Source organism: Eptesicus fuscus, chromosome 16, assembly GCF_027574615.1.
Source record: "Eptesicus fuscus isolate TK198812 chromosome 16, DD_ASM_mEF_20220401, whole genome shotgun sequence".
Taxonomy (NCBI): domain Eukaryota; kingdom Metazoa; phylum Chordata; class Mammalia; order Chiroptera; family Vespertilionidae; genus Eptesicus; species Eptesicus fuscus.
Genome location: NC_072488.1, coordinates 43,960,074 through 43,985,048, shown reverse-complemented (window position 1 = coordinate 43,985,048; position 24,975 = coordinate 43,960,074). Strand labels below are relative to the sequence as shown.

The following is a 24,975-nucleotide window of genomic DNA, read 5'->3' as shown; positions in this document are numbered from 1 at the left end:
CAGCCAAATGTCCTTCCGGACATCCTTCCGGACGACCTTCCTGACAAAGCCAGGGCTGCGAGGGCTGAGGCAAGCCACCGCGGCTGCGAGGGCCAAGGCAAGCTGCCATGGCTGCAAGGGCCGAGCCCCTTGCATGAATTTCATGAATCGGGCCTCTTGTCTATAATAATAAAAGCATAATATGCAAATCAACTGAATGACTGAACAGCAGAACGACCGTCCAGATGACCTTACGGAGGATCATGCTATGACACACACTGGCACTAAGCCAGCCAAGGTGGGTGCGATGTGATTGGTTGGGGGGGTCCCACTATCGCCCCGCAGAAGGAGGCCCAGGCCACCGGCTGGCAGGGTGATCGATCAGGGGGTTGGGGGGAGGGGAGAGGTCAGTTGTTCCGCCTGCTCACTGGCCACGCCACCCACCCCAATTCCCCATTCACCATTGGGTGATCGGAGCCTGCCAGCCGGTGAAAGGGACTGAGAGGTGGTCAGTGCACCTCATAGTGACTGGTCGAGTGGTCGTTCTGGTCATTCCGCCATTAGGGTCAATTTCCATATTACCCTTTTATTATATAGGACTAGAGGCCCGGTGCATGAAATTTGTGCACTGGGGAGGATGTCCCTCAGCTCAGCCTGCACCCTCTCCAATCTGGGACCCCTTGGGGGATGTCTGACTTCAGGTTTAGGCCCGATCTCACAGTGATCGGGCCTAAACCTGAAGTCGAACATCCCTCTCACAATCTGGGACCACTGGCTTCTAACCGCTCACCTGCCTGCCTGATTGCCCCCTAACTGCTCCTCTGCCAGCCTGATTGCCCCCAACTACTCTCCCCTGCTGGCCTGATCACCCCCAAGGCTTTTATTAATATAGGTATGACCCTTCACAGAAAATTTTACTAACCCTGCTTTACAATAAGGGCTTGACAATTGAATCATTGGATCCAGACACCAAGATTTCCTTTCTTTGAATAGTGAAGGGAATAATTATCTTGTCTTTAAGTTGCCCTGAAATTAAAATGAGATAATGACTTAGAAAAGTATAAAAGTACCATATAAAGACAACTGTCTTTTTCATGTACTGAAAAGACAATAAAGTGGTAAAATGAAAAACACTATTTTTTTATTCTCCCCCTTCCTTCCTTTACAGCCTTTATTTAAACTTTGAAATTTATAAAAATTTCACTCCAGTTTTCATTTCTTTACATTCAATATTATTTTGTATTGGTTTCAGGTTTTATATTAGTTACAGAATAGTGGTTAGACAATCATATACTTTACAAAGTGTTCCCCGATATTTCCAGTACCCACCTGGCATCATACCATCATTACAACACTATTGATTATATTCCCTATTTAAGTGACAATGGGTTTACAGGTTCCTTCCAGTCTTTCTTTCGTGTTGTTCGCCTTTCCTTTTCTTTCTCACTTCTTCATCACTTTCCTTATATAGTATCTCAATTGGCCATCAAAGCTCAGTGAAGGCACTGGGACACGCTTAATCCATTTTACAGACCAGGACACTGAGGCCAATTCCAGTTGGCTGTGGAACTTGTCTCAGTAACCCCCCGCCCCCGGGTCTCTGGAGCAGGTAGAAGTCTTCGCACTCACCTCCAAGGCATGCTCTGCCGTGGGGCAGGGTGGCGTGAGCTTGCTTTTGGGTCAAGGCGGGAGCAGGAGTGGCCACTGAAGTGCGAAGGCCTCTTGGGAGAGGCCAGTTAGCACTGGGAGCTTCTCTGAATCAAGTCAGTCAGTCTGGTACCCTACAGTGCAGCACCCCTCCACTGAGGTGGCACCGCCCCTCAACCCCTGCCTCAGAGCTGCGGGTCCTTGCCCCTCCCCCAGGGCTACCTTCCATGCCCCTTGATCCCTGGCCTGGCCCACCCACGTTTTGGGGCTACTGCAGAACCTCTCTCTCTCTCTGCAGTGAGGCAGATCCCTGCCCTTGGTCTCCGCAAAGGTGTGAATCTGTGGCCAGAGGCCCGGTCTGTGTCTCAGCAACCCCATGCCTGTGATGTTCCCAGGGCCCAGCTGCGTCTCCCTGGGGCAGCGATGTTCCTGGAGCCCCACGGGAGTGGCTAAGCCGGCCGGCCATGCCTCCCTGGGGCTGCGATGTTCCCAGGGCCTCATGGGAGTGGCTAGGCGGCCGGCCATGCCTCCCCTGGGTTGTGATGTTCCTGGAGCCCCACGGGAGCAGCTAAGCAGGCCCAGCCGCTCCTCCCTGGGGCTGCGATGTTCCCAGGTCCCCACAGTCATGGCTAGGCAGGCCATTGCCCCTCCCAGGGCCTGTGATGGACCCGGACCCCTCAGGTGGCATCTGGTGCTGCCCACCCCACCCGTCCTCCCTGGCCCGATGGACTGGTACCTTGTGGGTGCTATATTCCTGCAATAGGGCTTCCTGCTGCGCTCTCCGCCAGCCCGCCTGCTTGCCTCCCTTCTCCGCCGGCCCCGCCTGCTTGCTTCTCTGCAGCTTTGTGGCTTCTTTCTATGCTGTCTTGATATGCAAATGAACTGCCATCTTGGTTGGGTTAATTTGCATACTCATCCTGATTGGCTGGTGGGCGTGGCTTGGGCATAGTGAAGATGTGGTCAATTTGCATATTACTCTTTTATTAGGTAGGATAGTGCTGGAAGTTCTAGCCAGTGTAATAAGATAAGGAAAGGAGATAAAAGGCATACTGATTAGAAAGGAAGACATGTAACTGTCCCTATTTGCAAATAACATGATTGTTTATGTTGAAAACTCCAAAGAATCAAGATAAAATCACCTGTAAGTGAATATAGCAAGGTGGCAGGATACAAGCTATACAACAACCAGTTGTATTCCTGTATACTAGCAATGAACATACAGATACCAAAATTAAAAATATAATATCATTTATGATCACTCAAAAATATATGCTTATGTGTAAATCTAAAAACACATGTATAGGGTTTGTATGCTGAAGACTACAGAATGCTGATGGATGAAACTAACAAAGATGTAAATACATGGGAAGACAAACTGTTCATGTATTAGAAGACTCAGCACAGTAGAGATATCATTTTTTCCCAAGTTGATACACAAATTTAATGAAATTTCTATCAAAATCCCAGCAAATTTTTATAGATATGGACAAGATTATTCTAAAATTTGTATGGAAAGGTAAAGAGATTAGAATAATGAAAACAATTTTGAAAAAGAAGAATAAAGTGGAGACATCAATGTACACAATTTCAAGATTTATTATATAGCTACAGTAATCAACACTGTGTTGAGGGATAGTTGGGATAGACTAGGGAACCCAGAAACAGACTCACAAAAGTATTTGACAGAATTGCAAAAGCATTTCAACAAATGGTCCTGAAACAATTGGATATTCATAGGCTAAAATTCACTTGAAATGGATCATGACTGAAATGCCAGAGGCAAAACTACAAAACTTTTAGGAAAGCATAGGAGAAATCCTCAGAATCGAGGGAAAGACAAAGAGTTTTTAGACTTTATTCCAAAAGCACTCACCATAAAAGAGAAAAATTGGTAAATTGTAACTTACCAAATTAAACAATTTTGCTCTGTGAAAGACCCTGTTAAGAGGATGAAGAGATAAGCTACAGAGTGGGAGAAAATATTTGCAAAGCTCATATCCAAAAGGCTTTTATTTCAGAACCCCCAAATCAAACAATCCAGTTAGGATATAGGCAAAAGACAGAAGGAAACAATTCACCAAGGCAGATACATAGGTGGCAAATAAGCGCATGAAAACACCTTTTGTTCAGTGTCATTAGTCATTAGAGGAATTAAAATTAAAGCCACGATGAGCTATCACTACACTCCTATCAGAAGAGTAATGACACCGAAGGCCAGGAAGGGTGCTGGTGGGAATGGAAAATGCTGCAGTCACTCTGGAAAAGAGGGAATTTCTTATAAAACTAACGATGCAACTGCCATATGACCCAGCAGTAGCATTCCTGGGCTTTTATCCCAGAAAAATGAACACTTAGTGCAGGTATTTTCTATACATGAATGTTGATAGCAGCTTTATTCATAATAGCCCCAAACTAGAAACAACCCTGATGTCCTTCAGTAGGCAAATGGTTAAGCAAACTGTAGTGCATTTATACCATACCATGGACTAATACTCAATTATAAAGGAGATATATACAACAACCTGTATGACTCTTCAGAGATTTATGCTGAGTAAATGAGCCAACTTCAAAAGGTTACATACTATAAAATTCCATTTATGTAACATTCTTAAAATGACAAAATTATAGTAATGGCGAACAGAGTAATGCTTGCCAAAGATTAAGTAGGGGATTGGAAATGAGGAAAGTGGGTATGGCTATGAAAAGGAAATGAGGGATTCTTCAGTTTTGGAAATGCACATCTTCACTGTTGATAACCTGCTTGTTGATAACCTGGCTGTACTATACTTTTTGAAAATATTTACTATTGCAGGAGTTGGGTAAGGCACATGGCAGCTGTCTATTATTTCTATTAACTGCATGTGAATCCACAATTCTCTCATAGTGGAATGTTTAATTTTAAAAATTGGTATTTTATTCAACTTTTAATTTTCTTTTTTCTCTTAACTCGTATTCTTATATACCCCCCTTTTTTTTAATACCAAATGTTGGTCTAATGTTTGTTGTCCACTTTGTCTGTTTTTAGGAAATCTGCCTATTTTTCTATCTGAAGCTCAGTATGACAGATTTTTATTGTTAGATTCTAAATTTTCTGTTTCTGTAAAGCATTTGTAACTGAGGGCAGGGGGTGGGGGACACCATAGATTTATTTATACAAAATTTCCCCAATCCTCATTTAACTGTATAAAGGGCTGATTTTGGGGGGTATGTGTGGCAAATTTGATTTTGAAATGCAGGGAGCAGCCATGTGTCTTTAATAAAACAGCCATTACATACATTCATGTATCATAAAAATAATGTGTATAGCTCTTTCAGTTTATAAAAGTACTACTTCTACTGAACCTCAGATTTTGTGCTTTTCCTGGCATTGGTTTCCTTTCTATGCTTGGGAAGTCACTTAAAAGGTATATCCCTGATTCTTTTGGTATAAAATCCTATACTGTACCTTCTGGGAAGCCAGTGCTTTTCATTGTGAAAACTATTAATAACATCATTGCCTTCATCTCCAGGAAGTGATCATGTGGAACAACTGTGAGATGCTGGTTTTATTTGTATTTACATTTTTAGATGCCACATTTTCCTACTAGCTCTTTGATAATTGTTCAGAGGCCATATTCCTTTTGGCCATGTGAAACAAATGAAGAGATTTTTGGGGAAATTTTAAACTTTCAAATTGTGAAGTGCTTTAACAGTTGAAAAGATGGACAGGTGTGAGTTAGAAGAGACTTCCCTTAAAAACTGGCAAGTATGAAATTGGGCAGTTGAATAATAATTTTGAAAAACTATCAACATTGGTAATAGTTCTTTGGAGAAAATTTAAAAAGCCTCATTATTTCACTAGGTAAAAGAATGATTTTTCTTCTTGTCATGTGTAGACACCCAACTCGCTAAGAATTTTTGGTGTCCCATTGTTGGGCAATTAATTTGGTGTACTTTTTTTGCTCACATATTCTTGGATTTTCTGGTATTATAAGGGACAACCCTATAAAATGATGGACAGGGGTGTGTATTATCATTGAAATCATAGTGCCTTTTTCCTTAATAGAAAAATAACATGCATTTTAATTATTTTGTATTAAAAGCTATGTTACATATTAAAATTCTCTTGTGAAGATGGATATTAGCTGAACCTATTTGGGGTAATCATGTCATAATATATGTAAATAAAACCATCATGTTATACTCCTTAAGCTTATGCAAATATATATATATCAATTAATTTTCAATAAATCTGGAAAATATGAAAAAATAAAAAATTCTCTTGCTAAATATCCACAAATTGATTAAATCATATCATAATTATATTATAATATAATAATGGCACATTAAGGTACATGATTACTTACAGATTATTCAAGTTAGGGTTTCTCTAACAAAAGGGACATTTATCTTAAAAGTGAAATCCAAATTTTTCTCTGATCAATTACCTTAGTCATAGAGGAAGTCTGGGTGTTTGTTCTAACCAGGTATCTAGGTTGTAATTTTAAGCAGTTTGGTTTGCTAAGCATGATTAAGACACTGTTCCCTTTGAGGTTTACCCTTTTGCTTCTATGGTACAACTGTTTATCATCTTGGGTCAAAGGTTATAAAAAGTAGTCATCAATTAAAGCTTTATTGGTTGTAATTGGAAATGCTATGAAAGGAGCCAGCCAAACTGAATTTGATAATAAAAGACTCTTTGTTAAAATATTTAATAAATTAACACTCTCTCTTGGAAGGGGGAAGCTAATTACAAAGCCCAAGATTGTTAATCATAATGTTTACTCTTTTCAAAAGCACAGACTCAACTACTCCATAATCATTAGACATCAGATTTCTTTCTTTTTTCTTTTCTTTTAATTCCTACAGACTCTGTCATTCCCGGAGGGGATGTTCTTTTCTATGGCTCAGGCTGGGGATATGGCAGAAGGAGGAAATGCCAAGACAAACATAAGTTATAAGGGCCATCTTAAAAATAAACAGCACTCTGTTAGAAGGTCAGATTGCCTTTGCTGTTTTCAAAAAGTATCAGATATTTACATAGATTTATTTTGTAGGCTAATTGAATGGTATCAAGAATTGAGCATACCTAGTTTTTGTGTGTGTTTTTAAGGTGTTTTGACAGTGTTGTGGTTCTTGAATTTTAGACACTTTTCAAAGCTCTGATATAGGGAAGGGGAGCTGCGACACATACTGCCATTACGGCTCTTGAATGACCTTGCATGGGGACTTTTACATCTGAGAATGGCATGTTTCTAGGTTTAAGCAGTAGGGGGCATCTTGGGTTTGTTCTTTACACATGTTTCTGTAGTCTAATCTTTAGGGCATTCTAATGAAAGAAAATCCTGCTTTGGACCTGCTGTGCAAATTAGCCATATGGTGAAGTGTAATATCCCGCTGCATGTCATTATGGGGCCCTATGAAAAGTGTTCCCCTTTTCACATGGAAGCAAATTAAAATGGCCCTTTCAGGTTTTTTCCCCTTTAAATAAACCCCCCCAAAACTCTGAATAAACCTGTCTTCACTTGGAAGCCGGGACAGTTAAAAGGGAGTTCTCCAGCTGCAGTCAGGGTGGTGAAATTACAGGCTTTGCCCAAGACCAAATGGAAATATTGCTTCCTGTAGGCAGAGCTGAAAGAACAATGGTATGTGCTTCCCTTCTTTCATTTTCACTCCCTTGTTTCTTTGTGAATTTGTCTTTAGCTGCTTCTCAATTCAAGGGTTACTTTTCTGTTATTGTGATTGATTAGATGGAATTGGCCCACTCTCCAGTAGACTCCATATCAATCTTTACCTGGAGAGACCCACTAGATGAAGGACTGTTCAGCCAAATAATTGCACAGTAAATATTTAAGGAAGAGGATAGGTTTGTCCCTCTTTGCCTATTGTATAGACACATTGCCCATATGAAATAGCATTGTCCCAGCATAAGTTTTTCTTCCTTCTTCAAAACTAGCATGTAGAAACCACTAATGTTTGGTGGCATATAGGGCTTAGGAATCGTATGAAAGGTTTAGGGTGTCTGTGCATGGTACACATTATTACCTTTTATGAAGACAAGTCAATGGAAAGGTCTTGCATTTGGCCTCCCACACCCTCCCTCAAGAGCAAGGTCACATGATCCTGATTTATTTGATTACTAGTGCACATTTGTAATTTGTAGTAGCTAAAATTTGACTTTTGAGCTTTTATAAACAAACAAACAAACCAACCAAACAAACAAAACAAGCCTCTTTCATTTGCCCACACTGAGTGGCAATACTGTGTGTGTTTTCTATGTTTATATCCAGAAAGTGTCTAGACACACAAGGAATTAAAGTTGTCACTTATGTTTTTATGTTTAAACATTTATTCTAAACCTTGTTCGTTCTAGCATTCGTGTGAGAGCTTATAGCATGTGTTTGAAGAAAGGGAGTTGGAACAGGGTTGTGCAATAAAAGTGGATCATATGAAATTATGTTGTTTGAGAAAAGATTTTTGCATGCAAAGGTCAGTGAGAAGAATATGTACAAAATGATCCAATTTATATGTGTGTTAATATACTGTACATATGTGTGTATGTGAAATATCTGTCTATTTAGAATAGGAAAAGGTCTGTAAGGGAGTATATCAAAAACAGTAGTTATCTCCAGGTGATGGGGTTATGAATGACTTATTTTCTCTTTTTGCCTGATCTTCATTGTCTGTTTTTTTCTAAGGCACACATTTTAATTTTGTAATTAATAATAATTTAAAAAGAGATAGACAATATAGAAAACACAGCTAACAGCAAAATATTTTAAAAATCCCAAACGATTTCTGGCATAGTCTGAGAAGTGGGTCATTTCCTGGTAAAAATCTAGTGCTGGATTTAATGATTAGACTTAGGGAATTGTCAATGGCTTTTGGAGCATTTGAATATTAGCACCCTTCTCCAGGTTTAGCATTTAAAAATCATATAATATTTAAATCAGATATGAATTTAGAGGATAAAGTACCCAGTAAGTTGAAGAAGAGATTAACACTCCCTGGAGAATATTTCTTTCTCTTGTTTTAGCATTAAGTAAAAATAGGATATATTCTGTGATCATTTAGTTTTTCTTAGTTGTTCTATAAGTGAATGGCAAAAATTTGCTGTAGAGATTTCTTTATAATGTAAACTCTAGTATTTAGGTTAAATTTCAGATGAGATGTACACATTTAACATAGAAAATGTTAAACAAAGTCTTGCTTGGCTTCTAAGTTTTTCTTAACATTTACTAAAATACTTTAGATGCATAAAAGTCTGGAAACTTATAAAAACATTAATAAATGAGGATGATAATTAACATTGCATTGTCTGAATTTGAATAAGATTTGTTCTAACTTTAGGGCTGATTGAATGGATTGAAAAGTCCAGTAGTACAGTGATGTGTGTTTTGCTGCCCTAAACAGAGCAGACTTTAAAAAGTCAGAAGACACTTTATCTCTTTTCCACTGTATGCCTTTTTGCTTGAACATGCAATCCTGAATTGATGAATACATTGTTGTCCACCTCTGTATGCATGGATTCTCCTTTTGAAGGCTTCTAGAATGTGGGGTGAGGGGGGAAGAGGAACTTTGGTGGCAGCCCAGTTCCTTCTGTGCTGGAGAATACTTAATAGTGCTTATACAAGAGCACCGATAAGAATACCCTATATAATTGTGATTTTCATTCACTTTAAGAAGTTCAGAGAGTTTAACATGAGAGCGGTGTGGTAGGAGAATGTTGAACCATATTTTGTGAATCTAGTAGGCCAATTGCTTGCTAGACGCGAGAATCAGTTTGTGGATAGTCTTTGAAACAGCTTTGGACCTGCGCACATCATCCTGCTCTAAATTGCCACTCCCATAAGGATATTTGATCTACAGCCAGACGAGTGGTGAGTGGGCCAAAGGCAAACCACAAACCAAATCTGTGGTTCAGAAAGTGCTCCTGTTGTTCAAAATAGAGCAATTGGGAAAATGAAACAATACAAAGCAAAATTTGAGATCTGAAAAATCATACAGAATAAAAAGGGACAAGGAACATTATTCTAAAAAGTTCAGAGGAAACATGATTCTAAAAATCATTTTCTATAAGAACCAAAAGAAAATTTTAGAAAATTGTTTGGTATGAAGAAGTCGTACTCTCTATGAAACAGGAACAAAATTCTTTAAAAGACTAAAATGGCCCTACAGAGATAGAAAACCAACAAGATGAGATAAGTAGGAATAATTACAAAGAAATGATTTTTGTAATAGCAGATAAAGTATAAATATGAAAATGAAGTCTTAAAAGAAAATATTGATTAATATTTTATTCACGGTTTTAATTATTTATTCAAAGACATGTATATTGAATGCCATTTACGTGCCAGGCATAGCATAGGGGTTAGGAACACAACAATAAATAAGATTAAAAAAAAACTTGTTTTCATGGAGCTTGCATCCAAATGAAATGGCACAAACTAGAAAACAGCATTATCAGATGGAGATATGTGCTACGCAATGAATTAAAAGAGGGCTATGTGTTAGGCATCACTTTCCATTTTAAATTGAGTAGTAGAAAAATCTTCAAGTAGTTGGCATTTAAAGTAATATTTTAATTATAAGAGAGAGGCAGACTTTTTTTTTTTTGGTGTCACTTGGGATTCTTGTGTTATGTTCTTTTGTACTTTCATTCTACAGATATTCCTTAGATTATCTCATTTTCTGCTAGGCTTCAGTTACCATCTCTCTGCTAATGATTCTGCAATCCATTATCAGTAGCCTAGCTCTTTCCCCTGAGCTGTAGACACAATTACGCCTCCTCCCAAACACTTAGCACTTGAAACTCACAAACTAAACATGTCCAGTACAGAGGAGGACATTATCTTCAATATCCCCAGATACAGTCAATTATTATTATTCATGGTAGTTCTGTTCTATAAAGTCACTGTAAACACTGAGTTAATGAATACTGAGCCGGTGTACCTAGGGAAATAGAGGGTTATGTTTCTGTGAGCTTCTGATCACAACATTTTCATCAGCCAATCAATTCATAACCTTGTTTTATGTGTATTTCTCTTTAAAGACACATTATTCAATATATATTGTTGATTCATTAATATTGAATTCATAGTCAACAACATTATAACTCATGCCTGAATGAAGCTTATCTAAAACATGTGTTTTCTCCATAAGGCACATCTTCCCTTATTATTATTATTTTTTTAAATATATTTTATTGATTTTTTACAGAGAGGAAGGAAAAATGAGAGAGAGTTAGAAACATCGATGAGAGAGAAACTTCAATGAGCTGCCTCCTGCACACCCCCTCCTGGGAATGTGCCCGCAACCAAGGCACATGCCCTTGACCGGAATCGAACCTGGGACCCTTGAGTCTGCAGGCCAACACTCTATCCACTGAGCCAAATCGGTTAGGGCACCTTATTATTTTTTTAATTTACCTTTATTGTCCTCTGTGTTTCTGTTATTCCCGCCACCCCCATTGGCCCCCTCCACCCCACACACGCCCCTCCCAGGCCTTCACCAGACTATTGTTTGTGTCTATGGGCTTTGCATATTAAGTTCCGAGGCTAATCTCTGCCCTCCCACATCCCAATCCTTCCTTCCCTCTGAAATTCGTCAGTCTGTTTCATGCTTCTATGCCTTTGGATCTATTTTGTTCATCAGTTTATTTTGTTCATTAGATTCCACATATGAGTGAGATCATGTGATACCTTTCTCTGACTGGCTTATTTTGCTTAGCATAATACTCTCCAAGGCCATCTAAGCTGTTGCAAATGGTAAGAGTTCCTTCTTTTTTTTAATAGCCACATAGTATTCCATTGTGTAAATGTACCACAGCTTTTTATCCACTAATCTGCTGATGGGCACTTAGGCTGTTTCCCAATCTTAGCTATTGTAAATTGTGATGATATGAACATAGGGGTGCATCTATTATTTTAATGGTGTTTTGTATTTCTTAGGATATATTCCTAGAAGTGGGATCACTGGGTAAAATGGGAGTCCCATTTTAAATTTTTTGAGGAAACTTCATACTGTTCTCCACAGTGGCTGCACCAGTCTGCATTCCCACCAGCAGTGCACTAGGGTTCCTTTTTCTCCATGTCCTCACCAACACTTGTGTTTATTGATGGTAGCCATTCTGACAGGTGTGAGGTGGAACCTCATTGTTGTTTTAATTTGTATCTCTCTGATGATTAGTGATGTTGAGAATTTTTTTATATGTTTCTTGGCCATTTGTATGTCCTCTTTGGAGAAGTGTGTGTTTAGCTCCTCTGCCCATTTTTTGATTGGATTGTTTGTCTTCCTTTTGTTGAGTTGTATGAGTACTTTATATATTTTGAAAATTAACCCTTTATCAGCTGTATCATTGGCAAATAGGTTCTACACCTGAAACTAATACAATGTTATATGGCAATTATATCTCAATTTTAAAAAAAGAAGCACAAATACAAAAAATGTGGCACTAGATAAACTATGAAAAGGATAGTTGTTTATAGTATGTAAACAAAAATAAGAAGGCAGAGCATTGCTTTGTTCAGCTGTAGCCAGGAACGTGTGCATCAGGGAACTCAAATTTTTTACTACTCTGCACACATCCCTAAATGATCATGAAAGAGCCACAAGAATGGACTTTGAGGTTACAAATAAACTTTAACAAGTAGGCAAATTTACAAATATGGGATCCACTGATAGTATTTGACTGTATATTCCTTCTCTTATGTTTCCTTTCTTATTAAATGACACCACTGTCAAACTGGTTCCCTGTCAGAAACCTCACATCAGCCTTCTTTCCTAACTGTCCTTTACCACCCATATCCAATCAATCATTGGCTTGTACCTCCTAAATATATGTCAGATTCTGACTGATCTTTTTGTATCTAATTTCCCCTTTCTTTATTCTCTGCATTACCTTAAACTTCCAGGTGTCAAAAACTCTTATGCCTTTAGAGTTCAAGTCCAAGTATCTTAATGTCATGCCTCTCCTGTAAACCCGGAGTTCCAGCCATAAAGAACTTTCAGTCCATGGGATGTGTGATGCCTCTTTTCTCTGACCCCCTGTGTCTCTATAAGGAACATTCCTTCTCCCCTTTTCTTATTCTTCTGACTTATTCTTTAATTATAAGTGTCATTTTTTTCTGGCAAGCCTTCTCTGACATTCCTTCCACTCAGTACACACACACACACACACACACACACACACACACACACACACACTCACACACTCACTATAATCCATGGGGTTTTGTAGTTTATTTTAATATAATTGCTTGCGTAATTGTTAGTCTTCCACCATAGACTATAAATCAGTGGTTCTCAACCTTTCTAATGCCGCGACCCTTTAATACAGTTCCTCATGTTGTGGTGACCCCCAACCATAAAATTATTTTCGTTGCTACTTCATAGCTGTAATTTTGCTACTGTTATGAATCGTAATGTAAGTATCTGTGTTTTCCGATGGTCTTAGGCTCTACAGCAGCGGAACCGCTGCTGTAGAGCCTAAGACCATCGGAAAACCGCTGCTGTAGAGCCTAAGACCATCGGAAAACCGCTGCTGTAGAGCCTAAGACCATCGGAAAACCGCTGCTGTAGAGCCTAAGACCATGGGAAAACACAGATACTTACATTACGATTCATAACAGTAGCAAAATTACAGCTATGAAGTAGCAACGAAAATAATTTTATGGTTGGGGGTCACCACAACATGAGGAACTGTATTAAAGGGTAGCGGCATTAGAAAGGTTGAGAACCACTGCTATAAATTCTCTGAAGGCAGAAGCTATTTCTCAGTGACTATCACATGGTAATATGGCACTTTATAGATAAATGACTTGTTTTTCTGTGATATTGTTTGTATTAATTATTACAAAGCCTTTGGAGCACTGTAATACTAATGACACAATGATATAAAATGAAAAAAACACATCTTTTTACTTGCCTGCCTATTGTTTTGTTTCTATTTTGCTTATGCCTTCAATAGCTTTTGAGTTTTTAAAAAAGATTAGTGATTGAAGGAGTTTGAAGCTGAAGTGGAAATCTCTACAGTTCACATCTGACATGTTTGTGAGTAGGCAGGCACTTCATCAGTTACTCAGCTGGACTGCTCAGACATCTGCTTCTCAAATTCCACCTGTAAGCACCGACTTGACACAATTGGCAGAGGAAATAGAATAATCAGAGGTGAATGTTTTTTTAGCAGCCATTAGGGAAAATCTAACTCATTTTTGTAAATTAGATAAGTTGGTCTTTTCTTATGTTTTTTTCTATTGAGTGATTATTTGAAAGGCAAAACTGTATCTAGTTTAGAATTAAGTAGAGGACCATGATTTGTTTTTTGTATATAATTTCATCTTGTGTGTTTTCTATCATTTATAAAAAATAGTTAAATTAGTATACTATGGTCTAATTAAAGAGAAGGCTTTCCCTAAATTCTCAGCTAAGTGTATCTTGGCTCCAAAGCATGTTGAATATGTAACATCACACCAGAATAATAAAGGGCCATTAGGACTGTTAACCTTAAAATGAAAAGCCCTTCAGTGTGTACAGAATATAATTGACATTTAATAATACCACTATGCCGTGAAATGGTGACAAGTGGGGAATAACTTTAACAAACCAACAGGCAGTTTCTACTTCTTAGTTTTTAAATAGAATCATTTGCTACCTCATTAACTTATGGACTAAGAAAGCCTTAAAATAGCTGTCTTAGTGTTTGATTTGATTTTATAGGCAGAAAAACTCAGGTGTGTACAGTTATTATCACTTCAGCATTTTAAAACCTGTGTTTTTAAGTTACACCAGGGTTCAACAAATCATGACCCATGGGCCAATTCCTGTCTCCTGCCTGTTTCTGTATGACGTGTGAACTAAAATGTTTATATTTTTAAATGGTAAAAAAATCAAAAGAAGAATGCTATTTCATGACAGGTGAAAATTATGTGAAATTCTAATTTCAGTTTCCACAAATATGGTTTATTGGAACCCAACCACACTGATTTATGTGTTGTCTATGATTGTGTTTGCTCTGCAAAGGGAGAGTTAAATAGTTGCAACAAAGACTGTATGGTTACCAAGCCTAAACATACTTACTATCCTGCCCTTTACAGAAAACATTTGGTAACCCCTAAGCTACACTATTGTGTTTGCATGCTTTAGCACCTTAAGTCAAATTCAAAGAAGTCATGTTGGGTAAAATTCTTCAGACTTTTGGGGAAGCAAAGGAAACTGAGCTTGGTATTGCAGGATGTTTATACTTTCTCACATGGGCAGGGCTTTCACTTTCTTCACTGACTTATCTTATTTAATTTTTAACAGACACTTGCATAGTGGTTATTATTTACCAGACACTGTTCTAAAAGCTTTGTAACTTTTCTAAATCTTCATAACAACTCTGTGTGGTTGGCATCTCTACAAATGAGAAAACCATGGTACATCTGTTTGTTAAAGTTAAGTAGTTAAATAGTAGAAGTTACATTACTGAAAGGGAAGTTATATAGCTAGTCATGTGAGTTGTAGAGCAACTAAGGGGCAGAGTCACAGTTTGAATGAAATCGTATGGTTCCAAAATCATCACTTTTAACCAGTGTGCAATGCTGTCTCTCCCTTTCCACTCTTGTTTATTTAGAGAAGTCTTGGATTAAAAGTACTAGTAGAGTTTAGTAATAAGGGGATCATCATGTTTTAAAGCTTTGAACTTATATTAGTTTTCTTGGGCTGCTATAGCAAACTACTACAAACTATGTAGCTTAAAACAATAGACATTTGTTCTGTCATAGTTTGGGAGGCTAAAAATCCAAAATCAAGGTGTCAAAAGATCATCCTCCCTCTCAGACCCTGGATAGAATCCTTCCTTGCATCTTCCTAGCTTCTGGCGGTGGCTGCCACTGCTTGGTGTTCCTTGGCTTGTAGCTGCACTAGTCTAGTCTTTGTCTGTGTCACCACATGATGTTCTATTTGTCTCTTTCTCTGTGTCTTTTCTCCTCTCTTTCGAGGACACCAGTTACATTGGATTAAGGGCCACCCTACTCTAGTATGTCCAGGGAAGGACATGCATTTTGAGAGGACACTAATAATATAATCCAGTTCCAGAGCTCTTGAGGCAGCTTTTGTTCCTCTAGCACCTACAGTTAAGCCTAGAATTACAAATGAAAAGGGGAAACTATGCATCAAGAATTTCCAGGGCTTTTCCCTTCCCTTCCCTCTTATGTAAATTCTTTGCTAGAATATATTCTATCTGGGAAGACTGATTTACTGTTCTCAGTTCCTCCCTTTTTACTGCCTCTCTTTGGCCCTTTGCTCATGATTCAGTTTTATTCTAGACATTTTTTCTTCAGGAATGTTCTGTAAGGTTTTTTAAGGAACATTTTCTCAACTCATTGTAACCTAGGAGAATGTTGGTTCGTCTTTTTTCTTGTGAATCTGTGATAGTTGATTCAGAAACCAGCTTTGGTGTTTTTGACGTTGATTTCTGGTAGTTTCCTCTTAAAAATCTTTTGTATCCATCCCTACAGGATTTGTAAGTAAGGTTCAACAAATGGTAATAGTTATTTTTATTTTTTCTATGATTCCTATAATTGTTAAAACAGCATATTTTGAGAAATGTGGGGATGCCTCAGTTCCAGACCTGGGAGCTTTTCTTTTCTCATAAAATACTAGACTAATTGGTCCAATTGTGTCAGTTCATTTCCTTTCATTTGTTATCAGGGTGCCCGGGAAACATTTGAGAACTATTACCGAAAACAGAGGCGAAAACAGGCCCGTTTGGTGCTCCAGCCTCCATCTAACATGGTAGGATCCCCACCTTCATTTCCCTCACCTTTTTACTTTTCTGGTATCTTTTAATTATTTTGCATATGTGCTTAGCAAATTTTTCTTAACTGTTAGTCTATGACCACTTTTGATGAATGTAAGAAAATAGCAATTCTAACATCTATTGATTACCATGTGTCAAGCATTGTTCTAAGTCTCCTTTTGTTCTCACTATAACCCTCTAAAGTAGGTACTGTCATTATATTACCCTATAGTCTTGGGAACTGAGTCTTAAAAAATTAAAAAGCTGATATTGACTCTGTCTTAATGTATCAAAGCATAAATAATAACTTTTTCTTTTTTACTTCGTTGCAGCATGAAACTTTAGATGGCTACAGGAAGTATTTTAATCAAATTGTAGGGTAGGTATATGCATTTGTGTGTGCATATGTGTGCTTGTGTGTGTGAATATGTATTATTTGTGAGACTTGGAAAAATTAATCAAGTTTTCATTATTTTTTTAAATTCTTAAGACAAGATTTATTTAGTCTTGACTTGCTGATTATTTTAAAGAAATGTCCTATTGGTTTCAACATTATATTGTTGCAAAGGACTTTTTATGGATAAAGGGAGAAAAACATTATTATATTTGATGTTTTGTTTCTCCATGCTTGGTAAGAGGGAACCAAATAATCAGCAAAAGTTGGCAAATGTTTTCTAAAGTGGCCAGATAGTAAAATATTTTAGGCTTACCATGCTGTAAGTTTTTTGTCATAACTGTTCAGCTCTGTTGCAATGCAAGAGCAACTATAGGCACTACTCAAATGAGTGAGCATGGCTGTGCTCCAATAAAGCAATATTTATGAAAACACACAGTGGGTTATACCCTCATCTAGAGTATCTGTACTAGTATGGAATTGCAGTCCCCAGATGAGCATCCCAAATGTAGGCATCTTATTCTAATTGCAGAATATGACTTTGCAGTTAAAAGAAAAGGAAAAAAGTTGAATTGTTCCATGAAATTTTTTTAAGACTAAGATTGTTTCAATATAATAGATATTTTTGATTAAAATATTTCATAACTATTCTGTATTTAAAGAATTATTATTTTAATTAGTATGAATATTTAGGCAAGATAGCTGAAAAAACATTTTAAATGCATAAAAATATAAAAGCCTCAGCAGAATGTTAAAAAATAAGTATGCATTTTTTTTAACCTTTGTAAGATACCTTTTTAATACTTTGTTGAGAAAATCTATATAAGGACAAGGGTAATTATTTTGATATTTTTTGTTGGGTTCTTAAAATATCTGTATTTTACCTTTTATTGGCTTTTTAAAATATACTTATCAGGCTGGTGTTTTTAACATGGTAAAATTATCCTCTTTTAGCTATAAACATTTTCTTCCCTTTTAAACAGCTAGATAATATGGTTCACATTTAACAAAAATGTAACTCCAAGTTTTGTAAAAGTGGTTAAGAGGATATCAAGATCAGGAGCATAATACTAAGTCCAAGAAATCTGATTTCATTTATGATACCAGACAGCTTTCTTTTAGAAAAAAGACTATTAACTTAGAATTTAGTGACAGTTCTTAATGTTTGTGAAACCCTGGAAATAGTATGCAAACTGTAATTTCTGACAACTGTGCTTTCTCTTTTCCCCAATATTAGCTTTTTTGTGGTTGAAGATCATATTTTACATACGACCCAGGGCTTAGTAAATAGAGCCTACATTGATGAATTATGGGAAATGGCACTTTCCAAAACCATTGCCGCACTCCGTACCCACTCGGTATGTAAGAAGCCCAAGAGAGGTGCTTACTTCGAGCGTATTATCTCTATGCTATTCAGTGTTTCACTGTCTTAAGATAGTTATATGTGTGTCATTTGAAATCTGAGGTCAGGGTGCCCGCATGGTGGTTCTGGTAAGAACTTTCTTCCTGGTTTGCAAATGGCAGCATTTTTGTTGTGTCCTCACCTGGTCTTTCCTCAGGTACTGATATATCTAGTATATCCTTATCCTTTTGTAAGGACACCAATCCCATTAGATTAGGGCCTCACCTTATTTCATTTGATCTTAATTATCTTAGGCCCCATCTGTAAAAATAGACATATTGGGGGACACAACATTCAGTCCATAACATCTACTCTTTCCCAACATATTTTGAAGCCCACCTTTATTATATAATAATATGTATACGAAGGTCTGTTTTTAGGCTCTATGATTCTCCCTTTCCCTTTCCTTCTCTCAGAATGTCTTGAATCAATACATTGTATTGATTATATGACATCTGATATAGTATGGTTTAATTTTTATAGGACATGTGTATTCTCTAAATATCCTATTTTAAAAATACGCTATCTTATTATTTTTCAAGATTAATTTGAGAATTACTTTGTCACATTTCTTCCACTTCTTCCCTCCCCTCTATCCCCCGACTTGAACTATAGTCTTATTATAAATTTAATTGGAAATAATTGATATACTTCAAATTCTGGTATTTTTCACTAAGAATATATGTATTTTTCTTTTACCTGCTTTCATGTTGTTTGGTAAAATATTTTATATGCTCCCCATCTAAGTCCTATTTTTGGTGCTTTATGGTTTTTTCATATTTTATCCTCACCTGAGGATTATGTTTATTGATTTTTTTTTTTTAAGAGAGAGAGACAGAGAGAGAGAGAGAGAGAGAAATATTGACCCATTGATCTGTTGCCTCCTGCATGCTCCCCAACCAGGGATTGAACAGCAACCTAGGTATGTGCCCTAACCAGTAATCGAACCCACAACCAGGGTTCAGGTAATATTTTGAGGAAGGTTTTTTTCCCCCCCAATCCTTTTTATGAACCAGTATTGCTGTCCTTCTATGGAAATCCTTGATTTTGTTTGTTTTATATCTGTTCATTTCAGTGATTTACTCATTTTTTTCCTGGGAAAAGCTGTTTTTCTTTTAGGAAACTTAGATTTCTTCCAAGCAATTTCTTTTATGTAAAGCAATGGTTCTTAACTTCTTATATGTGACTGATACATTTGATGAATCCATGTGACAAATTTATAGGACTATCTCAGCAGGACAATGGACTCTCTTCATCATGCAATTGTATTTGATGTCTGTAAGAACAGGACACTTTCCAAGTGTGCTGATTAAAGTATATATGTTTGTAGAAAATAATCATAATGGAGTTTCTCATTGTAGATCGACTGTATATTCTTTTGAATTGAAGAATAAAGGACAAAATGCCCCTCCTCCCCAATAGCTCAGCATAAATCTACAGAGGGAGAAAGTAGATTAGTAGTGGTTTAGGGCTGGGCCTGGGTAGGAAGGGACTTTAATAATTAAAGAAATAAAAGAAGGACATTTCCCTGCAGTGAAGAAATACTATATTATTAAAGTTGAAAGAATGCATCTTGTATCAAGCAGGGTAAATGACAGCAGGCAATTTTTTTTTTTTTTTTTTACATCTGAAATTTTATATTTTAATTTGAGGGAAAGAGAAAGGCATTTTCAAACATATCAGGATTCAAAGTATACATAGAACCTATCCTATCTTATTGGTGTTCTACAATAAGGAATGTAAAATGAAAAAGAAATCCAAAATATAAGATAAGATAGGATTAAATATAATATGTTAAAAAGAGAGTAAAACTCATGGAAAAATCTAAATAACTGATTATTTGTTTGCAAAGTTTAATGCTGTTAAGAATCCATACAAAAGGAGAGGCTTAATGTTTAAAAAGTTCAAGGGAAAACTCCAGATTATTTCAATTAAACTAGTGGGTAGAAAGTATATAACTTATTAATAACCACTATCTATATATATAAAAGCCAAGTGACCGGAACGACCCGAATGACCAGTTGCTATGACGTACATTGCAGCTGGCCAACCTCCCTCGGCCCCTCCCCACAACTGCCTGGCCCCAATCAGCCCTGATCAGGGCGGGCCAGCTGGACTCCACCCATGCATGAATTCATGCACTGGACCTCTAGTAAGATAATATAAAAATAATTGATCCAATGAAAAACATGAAAGGAAACAAACAAACAAAAGAAATAATTATAAATAGCTTAAAATGGCTGGATAGGTCCAAATATGTCAGTAATCATGGGAAATATCAAGGTTAGAAAGTTTTATAGTTTGGTTAATAAGAGATATTCATACATAATTAAGATTACCTACAAAGTTTGAAAATAAAGAGCAGAAATAGCAATATTCTACAAGGCAAATAAGAATGAAGTTGAAGACTATTAAGTGGGGGAGGAGAGGCATGTTTTGCATTCATATCAGTTTTAACCCACCAAAAAGACAGTAGCTTATTTGCAGTATACAAGCAAGCATAAATAGGTATAAAAACAAAAATTGTTAGTAATAAAAATTGAAATTGATGAACTGCCCCATTGTGGGAGAATTTAGCACACATCTTTCAGGAACCAAGATATCAAGTACAGAGAAAGTAACGAAACTAGAATTCCCAAAATTTGAATACCCAAATCACTGAACTTTTATTTATTTATTTATTTAAATATGTTTTTTATTAATTTTCAGAGAGAGAGAAAAAGAGAAGAGAGAGAGAGATAGAAACATTGATGAGAAACATCAACATCAATTAGCTGCTTCCTGCATGCCCCCTACTGGGGATAGAGCCAGCAACTAGGGCATGTGCTCTGACTGGGAATCAAACCATGACCTCTTGGTTCCTGGTTCAATGCTCAACCATTGAGCAACACCAACCAGGATGAATTTTTAAAATAGTGATATATACATCTTTGTATCCTGCTTAGCTCTCAAATCTCGTGTTACCATAAATCTGGTGTTGGGCCCTTTCTTGGGATCCTTCACCAGGTGAAGCAGTAAACAATTAAATCACAGTTTAGTTTTATTTTTAATGATTAAGATGTTTTCCTAATTGTCTTTTATTTCCTTTAGTCTTACTGCTCTGATCCAAACCTCGTGTTAGATTTGAAGAACCTCATTGTGCTTTTTGCTGATACACTTCAGGTTTGTGACTTCTGTTTATCTAGATTAGTATTTCCATCAGCTCTAAATCTTTTCACTGGCTACCTAAGTTTGAATAAGTACCTGTCAGTTTTTAGTTATGTTTCTTCTTTTCCTAAAGTTAGATTTTTTTATCTTTCTATAGCATTTCCTGGTCCCTCACCTTGACCATTATGTTTTCATAAATAGTTCCCATCCCTCTCTTTTTCCCCTTGGAGCAAATCAATTAATTGAACCAGCTACTACCTTAGTTTTCCAAAATTTTCTTAATTCACATATAGTGCCTGAGTGACTTTAGAGTTTTTTAACTACCATCTTGAATAATAATTATTGATTTGAACCACATATTATATTAATAAAATAGCATTAGAAGTGGGTGAGATTTGTAGCATTTTCAGTTTCTCTCCCTATTTCTTGTTACAGGCAGAGTTGTAGGGAGAGTTACGCTGATGTTATAATCTGTATACATTGATTTTAATATTCATCTTTTTATTTTTTTCTGACAAATATTTTGGTATGTACCTTTTAATTCATGAGAGATAAATACTAAATATTAGGCGAGAATGAAAGACTCTTTATCATGGTTACATTTAAATTGTTGGCTGGTGCCCCTGTGTCCGGCCGAGACCAAACCAGCGGGAGTCGGACCTACGTTACCACCATTTGTCCACCATCCAGAGCTGAGGGGTCAGTGCTGACATGTACACATAAGGAACTGGTGGACATTGAAATTGGGTCTCTAAAGAACTGTTGGTCCAGAAAGAAACTCACTACAGACTGATTCATTTGTCTGTCAGCATAACTATTATTGCTCGTCTCACATTCAGTTCTTATAAGTAAATCTCTAGGGACACATGATCTCGCTCATCTAGGGGAAATGATGAACAACATAGACTAAGGAACAAGAACAGAAAACCAGAAACAAGGAGGCATCGATCGGACTAGCGGGCCTCAGAGGGAGGATAGGGGAGGTTGGGGGGAGTGGGGAGAGATCAACCAAAGGACTTGTGTGCATGCATATGAGCCTATCCAATGGTTAAGTTCAACAGGGGGTTGGGGCATCCGTGGGGAGGGGTGTGGGATGGGAATGGGGGGATGAGGACAAATATGTGACACCTTAATCAATAAAGAAATTTAAAAAAATAATAATAAAAATAAAAAAATAAAAAAGAAAAAAAAATTGTTGGCTAAAGGAACATAGATACCTTTCAATGCCCAATCTCTTTCATGTTACTAAAAAAAAATCACCTTATAAAATGAAGTTATTTTCTTATTTTGTTTCAGGTTTATGGTTTTCCTGTAAATCAGCTTTTTGACATGCTATTAGAAATTAGAGATCAATATAGTGAAACTCTGCTAAAGAAGTGGGCAGGTATTTTCAGGTGAGAAATGGCCTATAGTCATATAGTGTGTGTGAGTGCATATACATGTGTGTACAATGTGTTTATGGATAAAGTTTTTCAGATATAACTAGAGGCCTTGTCACGAATTTGTGTACCAGTGGGGTCCCTCGGCCTGCCTGTGGGATCAGGCTGAAACTGGCTCTCTAACATCCCCTGAGGGGTCCTGGATTGCAAGTGGGCACAGGCCAGGCCAAGGGATCCCACCAGTGCATGATCGGGGCTGGGGAGGAACAAGGGAGGTTGGCCAGCCGGGGAGGGACTGCAGGAGGGATCCAGGGTGTGTCTGGCCTGTCTCGCTCAGTCCCGATGGATCTGCTGGACCCCAGCAGCAAGCTAACCTACCAGTCAGAGCATCTGCCCCCTGGTGGTCAGTGCATGTCATAGTGAGTGGTTGAGCGGCCTTAGCATTTCATAAGCATATTACGCTTTGTTTGATTGAACAGACGACTGGATGACCGGACACTTAGCATATTAGGCCTTTAATATATAGGATTGGTAACAAGTAGACTTAGATTTTCTGTCTATGATCCAGGTTATGATTGTTAATAAAAGTAAATTGCAATGATGTCCCAAATAAAGTTCCCAAGTTATCAAAAAATCAGTGATAGGTCTAACATGTGGGGAGCCCCCAATCTCATTGTGGCTTTTTTTGTTTCTTTGAATAAATGTCAAATATTTTGGTTCATACCATCTATATCATCTTTTGTCTTCTTATTCAATTTTTTGTTTTCTATTTGGAGAACGTGTCTTGTCTATTGCTTATTCATAAGGTAGTGGCTTTTGAGCCCTTTTGAATAATTTAGCTTCTTTGGAACCTTTTTTGAAGACTTACTCATGAGATCCCTCATCTTTTTCCTTCTTCACACTTAGAGAAGAGGCCTATTACAATCCAATATTTGAAGCATATTATTTAAATAGTTGTTATAACACTACTTACTAGGAAATAGTTTGAATAGAAGATCTAGGATAGGATTAAAGACATTAATAATCAAGTATATCTTATTTAAAAACAAATGAAACCCCTTTGCTTTTTCCAGAGTACACATTCTTTTATTGTTAACTTACTTAAGGCTTCAATATGTTGCCTTAAATTTTCTGTATCATCTGTAAATCTTAAATACTGTGAGGTCATATTTCTTCTATTTGTGTTCTATTTGTTTCAGAATATAGTTTTCGTTTTGTCTTCCTTTGAAGGATGTCCTTACCTGAAACCAAATAGTTATGTTGCAGAAGGAATAGAATAGGGACTGGGAAATGTTTATTTTGGGTTGTGGTATAAATACATACAACCATTAGAATTTACCTGAAAATTACTTGTGATCCCGACAGTGATTAACCCTTCCTCTTTCCTTCCTTCCATCCATCCATCCTTTATTTTCTTTATAGAAACATACTTGATTCTGACAACTACAGTCCTATACCAGTAACAAGTGAAGAGATGTATAAAAAGGTAGTAGGACAATTCCCATTCCAAGATATAGAGCTGGAAAAGGTAAGTAATGCTTTAAAATAAACTTCCATGTTTGGGTGACATCCTTTACAAGATGTCATTGTATCAGTCTTATTAAAGACCTCTAACTTAGTGGGTTAGAACGAGAACGCCTTCAAGGGATACCTTGGGCTTAGAAGAACAGAAGTTTCTGTTTTGGGAGTCGGTTGATGGCTTTGGTGGGGTCCTCTGAAGTATTTGGGGGATTGAAGTATTTGGTTTACACTTTGAAGTACTTGCTTTTATTATACCCTCAGGACATTTTCTCCCCAAAACATACAGTGAAACTTACCTTGTATGCTATATAATTCTATTGATGTTGACAATGCATTGAGTCATGTATGTACTACCACAATGATGACACAGACCAGTTCCATCATACCCCGAATCCCTCATGCTGCCCCTTTTCAATCAATCCCTCCTCTCACCCCCAGCCTTTGGCAACCACCAATACGGTTGATGTCCATCTACTTTTGGCTTTTCTAGAATGCCAATATAATTGGAGTCATACAGTATGTAATCTTTTGAGACTGTTTTTTTCCCCACTCAGTATAATGCTTTTGAGAGTCATCCAAGTTGTTGCATGTTATCCATAGTTCATTCCCTTTTACTGCTGAGTACTTATCACAGTTTATTTATCCCTTCATGTTTTGGAGGACATGTAAGTTATTTTTATTTATATCTTATTTTTTTGTACTATCAGGAAACTTACAGAAATACTTTCTTAAATTGAGGTTGTTAAGC

General features: G+C 37.2%; 1 protein-coding gene across 3 annotated transcripts in view; it reads left to right on the top strand.

Moving 5' to 3' along the window:
• The window catches only part of EXOC6B (exocyst complex component 6B), a 506,048-nt gene that overhangs the window by 238,114 nt on the left and 242,959 nt on the right, over window positions 1-24,975 (top strand). For all 3 annotated transcript variants that reach the window (XM_054728545.1, XM_008147458.3, XM_054728546.1), the window contains 6 exons: window positions 16,297-16,380; window positions 16,717-16,763; window positions 18,016-18,136; window positions 21,271-21,342; window positions 22,624-22,721; window positions 24,129-24,234. In XM_054728545.1, coding sequence (XP_054584520.1) covers window positions 16,297-16,380; window positions 16,717-16,763; window positions 18,016-18,136; window positions 21,271-21,342; window positions 22,624-22,721; window positions 24,129-24,234 — 528 coding nt within the window. The remainder of the gene's footprint in view (window positions 1-16,296; window positions 16,381-16,716; window positions 16,764-18,015; window positions 18,137-21,270; window positions 21,343-22,623; window positions 22,722-24,128; window positions 24,235-24,975) is intronic.